The sequence below is a fragment of the Astyanax mexicanus genome, chromosome 15 (genome assembly GCF_023375975.1).
Source record: "Astyanax mexicanus isolate ESR-SI-001 chromosome 15, AstMex3_surface, whole genome shotgun sequence".
Classification (NCBI taxonomy): Eukaryota; Metazoa; Chordata; class Actinopteri; order Characiformes; family Acestrorhamphidae; genus Astyanax; species Astyanax mexicanus.
In genome coordinates, this window is record NC_064422.1 from 46,225,405 (window position 1) to 46,238,389 (window position 12,985).

Below are 12,985 nucleotides of genomic sequence, written 5' to 3' on the forward strand. Positions count from 1 at the left end.
TCTGATAAATATTTTTTAAGTAAATAATATTTCCCAAATAGAATCAGCAGATCAGAGACATTACAATTAAAAACAATAATTACTTTTATATTTTAAAAAGGTACAAATATATAAATAACTTTCTGTGTTTGTACAAATAAGTGAAAATATGGAATAAATTACCATTCGTAAGTAATAATTTTTAAAGCAGTGGTGTAAATGTATAATAATTTATAAAAATGCATGTATTGTGTGTATTGTATGTAAAATTGCATTGTTATTGATAGTGTGTCTGCTGAGATGTTAAAATGTGTACTGTTTAAAAAATAACAGAAAGACAAAATAAATTTAGGATTTATTTAGGATGTGTTTAGTATTTCATATTCAGTATTTGGATAAAATATTCATTTTGGTACAGTCTAAATATCTACTTTATCCTGCTTCTTTGGAAAATGTGTATATATTTTTAGAATAAAAAAATAAAAATATATATAATATAAAACTATTATACTTAGGTTAATATTATACTGGTGTAGTTTAATGCTGTCCAACTACTGTCCAATTACTTTCCTAGTATTGTCCAGCTACAGTCCAAATTATGTTTAATTACTTTCCTAATACTGTCCAACATATAAATGCACTTTTCTGAGTTTATTATAATTTATAGCATATTATAAGTTTCAGAAGAACTCTCAGCCAATCGCAGTGCAGAACGCAAATACTGCTGTCCAATCCGAGCGCTGGGAGGCGGGGTTTGACTGAAAACAGGTGTGAAATAAAGTAGCGCCCCGCCTCCAGGTCTCCACCTTGTGGTGAAGAACAGCTGCGCGCGCGGAGCTTCTGTTTACCTTTGGGCTGCGCGCGGAGCAGCGCGCGGGCGGAACAGGGGTATAAATAGTCCGGTTTATTTATAGACCAGAAAAGATCTGAACCGGGCGGCTCGAGACCAGCTTTACAAACACTGACCGAGCGGCGCGCGGGTCATCAGCTCCGAGCGGCGCGTGACGGAACCGGACCGAGACTGATGGACCTGTTACACTGATACACGAACAGAACTGAGGAATTAAAGAGGGAGGGGCTTAAATATGCATATCATTACTTTTATTTAAATTATAAAGGGAATGTACACATGAATTATTAGCATGCCAACATATTCTTAATTAGCATATTACAATAAATGTATTGTGTGATTGACAATGTAATCATGTCATTATAATATGTATTTGAGTTTATTGGAAGTATTTTAGCAATTAGTTGAAAATTTGTTAATTTAAGGCATTAATTTGTTACTTTGGGCATTGCCAAACACCCTCACCATCATCATCATCATCAGCAGCAGCAGCATCTTCTACTTTATCTTCATCATCATTTTCTAAAGATAAGGCTTATCTTTTCCGTGTGTCCTCATTTCCTCTTTTTATTCACAATAGTGTTAATAAGCACATCTAACCTATAAATACTATTATCTTATAGCCAAAAAGTGGTGGAAATTTGTTATTTTTGTACTTTTTTGACATTTTAAACAATAATAATCTTCAGTATCCCAAGTATAACAAATCTCTCTTGTTGTTCACTTTGGATTTTTTTTTACAATTTATTTTAGATGAATGAACCTCAAAATGGTCTAAAAGACTTTCTGGAATCCAGTGTAACAATCTGATTGGGTTTACTTTGGTCTAAAATAACACGGTTTTGCTTTAAATAGACAATCAAAGAGAAGAAACTAGTCTTAGTCCTGGTAAACTAATCAGGATGACTGTGGAGCTGAATAGACCTTCAATATAAGCAGAACAGGGTTTACTTAAACTAATATATACAGACTGTTTCTTCTGTCCTCATTTGGGGACCTCATTAGGAGTTTAATGCTGTCCAACTTCTTTACAAACTACTGTCCAACTACTCTTCAAACACTTTCCTAATACTGTGCAAACTGTCCAATTACTCTACAAACTACTGTCCAACTACTGTTCAAACTACTGTACAAACACTTTCCTTAAACTGCCCAAACTACTGCACAACAACTGCTCAAACACTTCCTAACTACTCTACAAACTGCTGTCCAAGTACTCAACAAACTACTGTTTAAACGCTTTCCTAATAATACTGTCCAAACACTGTCCAACTACTCAACAAACTACTGTCCAACTACTTTCCTAATAGTGTGCAACTACTGTTCAAACACTTTTCTAATACTGTCCAAACTACTGTCCAACTACTCTTTAAAGTACTGTCCAACTAATGTTCAAACAACTGTCCAAAGACTGTCCAACTACTAACCAATTGCTGTTTAAACTACTGTCCTAACTCTTTTCTCATACCATCCAGATACTGTCCAACTACTCTTTAAAGTACTGTCCAACTACATTTTTAACTAATACTGTCCAAACTACTGTTCAAACACTTTCCTAAAACTGTCCAACTACTGTGAACACTTTCAATTTATTCCAGTTTAATATCAATGTCTGAATTCCTCTCCATCTCTCTATCTGTCTTTTTTCTCTTTCTCTCTCTTTTTTCCTCAATGTTTGATTGCTTGCGCTCTCTCTCTCTCTCTCTCTCTCTCTCTCTCTCTCCCATTTATTCCCCTTCCACAGCCCGCCCCGTCTCTTCTGTGATTGGTTACCGGCTGGGCAGGGGGTGGGGCGACCCGGCGCGTTCCATTTAAATGGGTTTGTCCGCGCGCGTGAGGGAAAATTCAGATCTAGCCGGAGTTGTGCACGTGGGACCGGAGTGTGTGAAGTGTGTGTGGAGATAAGAGGTTTTGGGTTGGATTTAGCTGAGACTCCATGTTTTACTCGCACTGATGACCAACAGGTAAGAATGAGTCATTATAATAATAATAATAATAATAATAATACATTAAACTAGGCTACTATATACTTGTTATATATATATATATATATATATATATATATATATATATATATTGCATATAGTTTCATACTGGTTTTAAGCTGTTGGTTGTTTTTTTGTAATGTAAATATATAATATAATATATATGTATATAATGAAGCCTAATGACATTTAACATTTTACTCACACTGCATGTTCCTTAATGTCCGTAAAGCTGATCCTTTTAAAAACATTATGGGAAAGTTTCAGTTAGTTTGTAAAAATAACTTTAATATCTGTTTCAGTTTAGAACCAAAGACTTTTCAATAATTCACTAATGCATAACTTGCATATTTTTGTATCAGACAGTTGATTAAAACAATTAAAACATTTAGTAAGACACATTTAAAGACAAAAACTAAATTTGAGTATGTGTTTTAATGTATTTTTGAGTATATTTTTATTTAAAATACTGCAGACAAACCATTTAGAACCGGCGTTCTTAGCTTAGCATAAATGCTCCTATATTTATAACAGTTATGTCAGGTATGCAACATGTGTTACAGAAAGTGACTCTGCTTAATACACAGAAAATATATCAGTGTTTTATCAACAATATTAGGATTAACTTAACACTGTGAGTAGGCCTGTCACAACAATTCAATAAAACAATATCAATTTATTGTACAATAAATGAACATGACCTCAATAATTTTCGATAATCGTTATATTATTCGTCTGTTATGTTTATTTGTATGTTTGTTCACATATATAAAACAGTGCACAGTATTTTAGCCAGTCATGCTTCACAGTGTGGACTATAGTAGGTGAAGAAATAAGTATATCATTCCCAAACTAATTATAATAAATGATCATTTAAATGTTTGCTGTGTTTAAAAAGTGTATAATTACTGTTTTATGTTATTCGGTTATCATTATGTGTAATTAGGTTAGTGGCCTTAATAATTTTATAGTCTTAAAATTATAAAAAATATTGTGTATCCCAATCATTTTTGGGACAGTATATTGTCTGTGAGAGTTTAAACATATAAGTTAATGTAAGTATTGAAAGTTATATGATAAGAACACTGTTATAACCTGTAAAAGTGTTTCTCAGAAGCTTGTGGAAGCTTAGTTTTCAGTGCAGCAGTAGAAGCAGCTCTATATTTCTAAATTTACGAGTAAAGGATAAGCAGAGAGTGTAAGAGCACGAGTGTTGGTGCGAGTGTGTAATAGTGTTTATCAGTGTTTAAACTCAGGAGAGAATACGGGTGTTATACGGGTCTGTATATAACTGTACAGAGGGAACGGCGCTGCTGCACCTGTCGCAACTCGTTCCTGCCTTTCCAGAGATGCATTCCCCCCGGATTACACCCAGCACACACACCACTACCGTCTACACACACTACACACAGTACACACACTACACACAGTACACACAGTAAAATACTAGAGTACAATACTAGTACAGTACTAAAGAATACAGCACTAAAGAATACAGTACTACAGTATAACAGTACTAAAGAATACAGTACTACAGTAGTACAGACTACTGATCGTCTGTTCTCAGTCTAGGTCAGTACTTGTGTTAATCATGCTATTCTCTAATTGTTTGTATTTTTAACTCTTTATGCTTTATTTTAGGCAGATGTGCTTTATTACGCTTTATTTTAGTGATATAGTGTGAACAATGTATCACAATATTTAAATGCATGAGTCACATCAGATTCTACAGTTATTTAAAAATACTGATTTTTATTCATAACATGCTGCACTTCATCCAGAAAGTGTAATTAGTGATGAAATGCAGCTAATCAGTGTGTGTGTGTACTCAGATACTCAAAAAACACTCATATATACTGAGTTATACTCAGATATATTTATATTATACTAAGATATACTCACGATATGCTCAGATATTTGGGGATATACTAACAAAATCATGAAATATAGTCAAATATATTCGAATATACTCACAATATACTCAGATATAATGAGATATACTCACAATATACTTAAATATAGTCAAATATCCTGAGATATACTCACAATATAATAAATATATACAATATATACTCATGATATGCTAAAATATTTTGAGATAATTTTTCATATATACTGACAATAGACTTGCAATATTCTCAGACATACTGGGATATACTATCAATAAATTCAGATGTACTCACAATATATTCACAATATATTCAGATATACTCACAATATACTCGCAATTTATTCAGATTATTATTATACAGATGATTTATTCAGACATACTGAGAAATATTATATTCAGATATACTAATATAGTTGCAATATATTTAGATATACTCACAATATACTCCCAATATGTTCATATATACTTACAATATATGCAAACATACTGATAAATATTCATAATATTTTCACACATACTAACAATATAGTCACAATATATTCAGATATACTCACAATATACTCACAATATATTCAGATATACTCACAATATATTCAGACATACTAAGATATACTCACAATATTTTCAGACTTACTGAGATATACTCACAATATACTTAGACATACTGAAATATACTTATAAATATAAATATATAAATATAAATATTGTCATATTGCCCAGCAATATACTTATAAATATAAATATATAAATATATAAATATTGTCATATTGCCCAGCTGTTCCGCGTCCCTTCGAGTCCGTACAGTACGTGATGAGCCGTTTGGTATTGATTGATAAGAGGTTAGTGAAGAAGTTCTTAGAGAGCTGTATCAGACGCAGAGGGTCGTAATTGCTCAGGGGAAGGAATTCGCCCAAAATATCCAGCCTCAGAAATCTGCTCAACGAGCATCAGATTGCATTAGATAAAAAAGCAGGAATTTTTTATGTAACTTTTTCCACTGGGTTTCCCTGTTCCACACTCCTAAAATAAACATCTCTCCTAAACTCTGAAATTTCTCCTAAACATTGTCATATTGTGTTTCTCCTGCTGCAGTGGAACAGTGCCATCTGTCCTGCCCTGCTGAACCTAAAATGCCCTGCCAGGTACTTAACTCTAAAATAGAGTTAACTCTTTCAATCCAGCTGAATTCCACACTGATTCAGATTCAGATTTAATTCAGTCAAAAACTACAGATCAGTCTGATAAAAGGAGAATTGATTATATGATTCATTAAGACGCTTCAAGAATATCTTTACAAGGTGGAGGGTATGGTGCACAGGGTGTTACAGGATACAATTTGTAGGGTGCAGGATGTACAAGATGTTACAGGGTGCACGTTGTTACAGGGTACAGGTTGTTACAGGGTACAGGTTGTAGAGTGCAGGGTGTTAAAGGTTGTAGGGTCCAAGGTGTTACAGGGTGTTACAGGTTGTAGGGTCCAAGGTGTTACAGGGTGTAGGGGCATATTAAAGTCTCTAGGGTTGTAGGGTGCAGATTGCTAGATAAAGGATGTAGGTTGCAGGGTGTTGTTGGGTGTAGGGTAGAAGGTGATTGGTGCAGGTAGTAGAAGGTGATGGGAACAGGTTGTAGAAGGTGATGGGTACATGTTGTAGAAGGTGATGGTGCAGGTTGTAAAAGGTGATGGGTACAGGTTGTAGAAGGTGATGGGAACAGGTTGTAGAGGGTGATGGGAACAGGTTGTAGAAGGTGATGGGAACAGGTTGTAGAGGGTGATGGGAACAGGTTGTAGAAGGTGATGGGTACAGGTTGTAAAAGGTGATGGGTGCAGGTTGTAGAAGGTGATGAGTGCAGGTTGTAGAAGGTGATGGGAACAGGTTGTAGAAGGTGATGAGTGCAGGTTGTAGAAGGTGATGGTACAGGTTGTAGAAGGTGATGGTACAGGTTGTAGAAGGTGATGAGTGCAGGTTGTAGAAGGTGATGGGAACAGGTTGTAGAAGGTGATGAGTGCAGGTTGTAGAAGGTGATGGGAACAGGTTGTAGAAGGTGATGAGTGCAGGTTGTAGAAGGTGATGGGAACAGGTTGTAGAAGGTGATGGGAACAGGGTAGAATTGATAGGTACAGGGAGAAGGTGATGGTGCAGGTTGTAAAATGTGATGGGAAAAGGTTGTAGAAGGTGATGGGAACAGGGTAGAATTGATAGGTACAGGGAGAAGGTGATGGGTACAGGTTGTAGAAGGTGATGGTACAGGTTGTAGAAGGTGATGGTGCAGGTTGTAGAAGGTGATGAGTGCAGGTTGTAGAAGGTGATGGGAAAAGGTTGTAGAAGGTGATGGGAACAGGTTGTAAAAGGTGATGGGAAAAGGTTGTAGAAGGTGATGGGAACAGGGTAGAATTGATAGGTACAGGGAGAAGGTGATGGGAACAGGTTGTAGAAGGTGATGGGAACAGGTTGTAGAAGGTGATGGGTACAGGTTGTAGAAGGTGATGGGAACAGGGTAGAATTGATAGGTACAGGGAGAAGGTGATGGGTACAGGTTGTAGAAGGTGATGGGAACAGGGTAGAATTGATAGGTACAGGATCGAAATTGACAGGTACAGGTTGAAGAAGGTGATGGGAACAGGTTGTAGAAGGTGATGGGTACAGGTTGTAGAAGGTGATGGGAACAGGGTAGAAATTGATAGGTACAGGGAGAAGGTGATGGGTACAGGTTGTAGAAGGTGATGGGAACAGGGTAGAATTGATAGGTACAGGATCGAAATTGACAGGTACAGGTTGAAGAAGGTGATGGGAACAGGTTGTAAAAGGTCTATAGGGTTGTAGGGTGCGGATTGCAGGATAAAGGATGTAGGTTGCAGGGTGTTACAGGGTTAATGGTTTTAGAGTAAAGTCTACATGTTGTAGAGTGAAGGGAACATGTAGATCAGACTGAAGGCCGTAATGAAGACGTTCAGCTCTGCAGGGCAGATTTCTCAGGCTGTCGTTATAGAGCTGAGAGGGAGGGGGGGTGAGTCCCAGCGGACGAGTTCTCGACTCCCCCCCACCTCTCGGCGCTGCACCCTGCAGACCGAACACCCCAGAGTGCTGTTTTTCCTCTCAGCTGCAGCCGGAGCGATCGCTCGTACATGTTCCATTATTTCTAATTAGTTTAGTCGTCAGAACACAACTCCAACTCCAACTGCACCATCTTTTCCCATAAATAAAAATCAGCGTAATCTGCAGAGTCAGAAATACTGTACTGAGACAGAAAGGTCATGTTCCACAGAGTTTTCCATCCAGGGACCTTTTTAGTTTGACATTTTTTAGTGTCTGTTACTTTAGACTAAGTTCTGTGAAATGTCTGCGATTGAGCTGGCGGTTCAGCTCCTGGTCCTGGCCTGGTGATTTTGAGAACTCGAGCTGGAATTAAAGCAGTGCACTGATAAAGAACATAGTCATGCAAAACATTTTCCATCCTCGTTGACTGTGATTAGAGAAGTATGTGAAAATAGGCATTAATAATGCACCGGTGAGCAATAAGAGCGAGCGCTGCGACAGATACGGCCGAGTGGCGTTAGTTAACGGGAGCTGCTGGCGAATTTCCCTCCAGGCGATTAGACATTCCTGTCCGATCTGCTCGCCGTCCAGCAGTAATTGCAGCAGCACGTTTATGGTTTGTTCCACAGGTGGAACTGTACAAAAAACACACGTCGGATAAGAGCTGCTGGCTCTTTGTATACAATTTGTAGGGTGCAGGATGTACAAGATGTTACAGGGTGCACGTTGTTACAGGGTACAGGTTGTTACAGGGTACAGGTTGTTACAGGGTACAGGTTGTAGAGTGCAGGGTGTTACAGGTTGTAGGGTCCAAGGTGTTACAGGGTGTAGGGGCATATTATAGGGGCAATATATCCCTAAAATATCACATATTTATCATCCATTATCACATATTTCAAGGTATTTTTAATTTTTTTTGCAATAATGATTTTGCCAATGACATGACAAAACACTGACGTTTAAAAAAAAGAATTCCCAAAAATATATACTACTGCAGTAAAATAGTAAAAAGGTTTTATGTGGTATAAATATATGAATTAGTTTCATACATTTAGTATAAACCTAAAAACAAATCTAAGAACGTTTGTATTTTGTAAATTACTCATAAATACAATTTTATGAAATGTAAAGATGTTAATTGATTTCAAACTTTTTTTACAAAATCACAAGTATATAATGGAGTATATTTAATGATGTTGAATTTTAGCTATATTATTATTGCATGTGTTACAGCGCACCCGTCACTCTCTGCTCTCTACTGCAGGTACTGATGCTCTGAGGTGTATCATGTGTCACCAGGGTTTAGACAAACGTTACTATTAGTAACAGGAGATTTTTCAGGCTGAATGTCTAATTAAAGAGTCCTGAGACTGAAAGGAGGTTCCTCAGAATGAACAGAATCACAGAGGAGATTGTGTTGTGCTGTTTCTCAGGTTTCACTCAGTTAAGACTAACTGTCTCCTTGTCTCTTGTTTCGGGCAGGACGGCTCATTGATGACCAGGAGGGACAGATGAGAGCGGAGTGATCGGAGCACCTCTGCCGGGTCCTGCAGACCTTTCCTTTCGTCGGAAGGTTGAACCGGAGCGACGCGACGCCCTACAGCGTCCGGCTCTCGTCAGTCTCACCATTTCCTGCTTGTGTTGGTCCCTCAGCGCTTCAAAACTGTTTCTCCAACGCTTTTTCCAGAAACTCAGACTGTTTTCCAAAGCAGAAGCAGCACCAGCCTCCCAGACTGAGGGGATGGGAAGTGTGCGGGCTAACCGCTACAGCATAGTGTCATCAGAGGAGGACGGAATGAAGTTGGCCACTATGGCGGTACCCAATGGCTACGGGAACGGGAAGAGCAAGGTGCACACCCGGCACCAGCCGCAGAGCAGGTTCGTCAAGAAGGACGGACACTGCAACGTCCAGTTCATCAACGTCAGCGAGAAGGGGCAGCGGTACCTTGCTGACATTTTCACCACCTGCGTGGACATTCGCTGGCGCTGGATGTTCGTCATCTTCTGCTTGGCGTTCCTGCTCTCGTGGCTGTTCTTCGGATGTATCTTCTGGCTGGTGGCTATCTTCCACGGCGACCTTGAAAACAAGAGCCCGAAATGCGTTTCGAACGTGAGCTCCTTCACAGCGGCTTTCCTCTTCTCCATTGAGACGCAGACCACCATCGGCTACGGCTACCGCTATGTGACGGACGAGTGCCCCGTTGCGGTCTTCATGGTGGTGTTCCAGAGCATCGTAGGTTGCATCATTGATGCGTTCATCATTGGTGCGGTCATGGCCAAGATGGCCAAGCCCAAGAAACGCAACGAGACGCTGGTGTTCAGCCACAACGCCACTGTAGCCATGCGGGACAATAAGCTGTGCCTGATGTGGAGGGTGGGGAACCTTCGCAAGAGCCACCTGGTTGAAGCCCACGTTCGGGCTCAGCTCCTGAGGTCTCGCACCACAGCAGAGGGAGAGTTCATCCCTCTCGACCAGATGGACATCGATGTAGGTTTCGACAGCGGCATCGACCGCATCTTCCTGGTCTCGCCCATCACCATCGTCCACGAGATCGACGAGGACAGCCCCTTTTACGACATGAGCAAGCAGGAGCTGGACAGCTCAGAGTTCGAGATCGTGGTGATACTGGAAGGCATGGTGGAAGCAACCGCCATGACCACGCAGTGTCGCAGCTCGTATCTGGCCGGCGAGATCCTCTGGGGCCACCGCTTCGAGCCGGTGCTGTTTGACGAAAAGAACTACTACAAAGTGGACTATTCTCGCTTTCACAAGACCTACGAAGTTCCCAGCACCCCCCTGTGCAGTGCCAGGGAACTCGCAGAGAAAAAATACATCCTCCCCAACCCCAACTCCTTCTGTTACGAGAACGAGGGGGTGCTTGCCAACAAAGAGGAGAAGGAGGAGGTCGGGGACGTTGGCGGACCGGGACAGACGATCACTGGCTTGGACTCGGAGCTCAATCAGCTGGGCGTTCCATCAGAGTCGCGGCCGCTGAGGCGGGAGTCGGAAATATGACTGCGCCGACCTCTCGGACGGGTCTAGCAGAATCCTGCGGCTCTAACAGACACTTAGTGCTGGACTGAAGAATAAGAAGAAGAAGCCCCGCGGGGGGCGCAGACTTAAGCTGACGGTACAGCTGTGAAGATGGGGTTGACGGACAATCTGTACAAGAGTGTTCTTACGAATATGCATGACTTAAAATACAAAATACAACACAAAAAAACAGACTAGAGGCATTGCACTGTGAACGGAAGTGCACAGAACGGAGGACAGGGGGATTCGTCCCGTTATGCAACACTACCTTTTAGACTGGTCATTCTGTACATCCCGCCGCGGGCAGGGTGCATCTGCTACGTGCTAAAGCTACAAAACTTGAAAATGTCAGGCATGTTCTCCTGTGCATTTATCCGCCAGCGTGAAGCGCTGAAAACGTGAAATATCGAATTTAAGATTTAGGTTTTACTGGCGATGCTAATGCTAACGCTATTTCTAATGGTAGACACATGGTAGAGCTAATCTACCTGAAACCTTACTTACTCTAATGAAGAGCAGACTGAGCCGATTTAACAGGGTTATACCTTAGATTTGTATTATTCACTAATCAACCAAAAACAGAAACAACTAGAGTAGAAAATGATGCTTTCATGATATTAAATTATAGCTACTGTCAGTGTTACCCAGCTTTCCATAGTAAACCATAGTATATAGTATTTATTGATCTGTATCACCAAGTTCTGCTCATTCTGGGTTCTGTTTAAGGTCCAATCCCAATTTTGTTAGATTCTTGTTAGGTTGGAGGGGTTAGGGGATGTGTTGGGGCTGGTAAGAAGCAGCAAAAAAGACCAAAGAAAGCCACAAATTAGAGTATTTTCCTTGGTAAAATTATGATAACCAACATATTACCAAAGGTGTAGTTTTAATGTTTTAAGGCCATTTTCTTCATAACAAACATTTAAAAGATGATAGTAGTTCATCTCAGTAGCTTGCTAGCGTTCACTAACTCCCCTGTTCCACCTTAAACGGTGCAACAGATGGCACCAGAGGCTTCAGCATTTAAGGTAGAATGAAAAAAATGTCGAAAAAAAAAGCTTAGGTTGCTGAACTTTAGCAAACTCTCCACTCCTAAAATACTGTAACTATCACTCTGTTCCAAAGGGAGAAGTTACACTTAAAAACAAGGGGTAGGGGTACAACAGAGAATTGGGACTGGGCCTTAATCCAATATTAAATTGAGTTAAAGGTCGTTGCCATGTGGGTCAGCCAGACGTCTTCTTAGCTTAGGGTCTTGAGTAGATCAGAGCTCAATTTGAAAACGTTAAAAGTCCTTTACAGGGTTTTTATTGATATTTAAATATATATATTAATATATATATATATATATATATATATATATATATATATATATATATATATATATATATATATATATATAAACATGTGACCTGTGGCCACAATGTAACGAATTCACTTACTGTTAGTGTTAGAAGGCGGAGGCTCAGTGGGGAGCGTGAGGAGGCGGAGTCTGGGGAAAATAACGCAGAGAACATGCCTGTTTACAGCGCTAGCTCCCACCGGATTAGAACCGTGACACAGTCAGACACAGCCGTCGCTCGGCCCGCCGGGACGCACAGAGTGAGAATGTGCTAATGAATGTTTTTCTATACTTGCTGCTACGTTGCATATTATTGTGGGGTTTTTGGAGGAGACTGAAACCAAAGAGTATTTCTACAATAATCTGTTATTAAGAGTGCATCAGATTCTTATACGGATTATAGACCTGGGTCTGTTGGAAGAAAAAAAAAAACACAAGACTTTCTCTAATGATGAGAGAATAAGAGAGAGAGAGAGAAAGAAAGAGAGTTTCTTTCGTATGTTTGTTTGTTCATTTGTTTGTTTGTTTGTTTGCTTGTTTTTCAATACACACGTTTATTTTATCAGCTATTTTTTCATATGCAAAGCCAAATGTTTCGTAAGACAAAGATAGTAGTAAAGAATTAGCGTATAAGAAGAAACCCCGACACGTTAGACACGTGCGACGGCTACAGGTTAGCCTGATTTTCGCACGTTTTTTAATCTTTCTTTTCGTTTTATATATATATATTTTTAAAAAGTAGTCTCCGCCCCTTTTCCCCCCCTAGCGTCAGTGTTACTAATACTTTAATACTTCTCTGATACGTCTGCGTAAGTGTTTTTTGAGGTTGCTAGAAACCTGTAGATGAACCTGAAGCGTCAATTTATAATTAA

At 39.6% G+C, this 12,985-nt stretch overlaps 1 protein-coding gene across 1 annotated transcript; it reads left to right on the top strand.

The window, feature by feature from the left end:
- Positions 1-2,676: 2,676 nt before the first annotated feature.
- On the top strand, positions 2,677-12,130 carry kcnj2a (potassium inwardly rectifying channel subfamily J member 2a). The gene is made up of 2 exons (XM_007236132.4): positions 2,677-2,793; positions 9,223-12,130. The coding sequence occupies exon 2, from the start codon at positions 9,482-9,484 to the stop codon at positions 10,754-10,756; it is 1,275 nt and encodes a 424-aa protein (XP_007236194.3). The 5' UTR covers positions 2,677-2,793; positions 9,223-9,481; the 3' UTR covers positions 10,757-12,130.
- Positions 12,131-12,985: the final 855 nt, after the last annotated feature.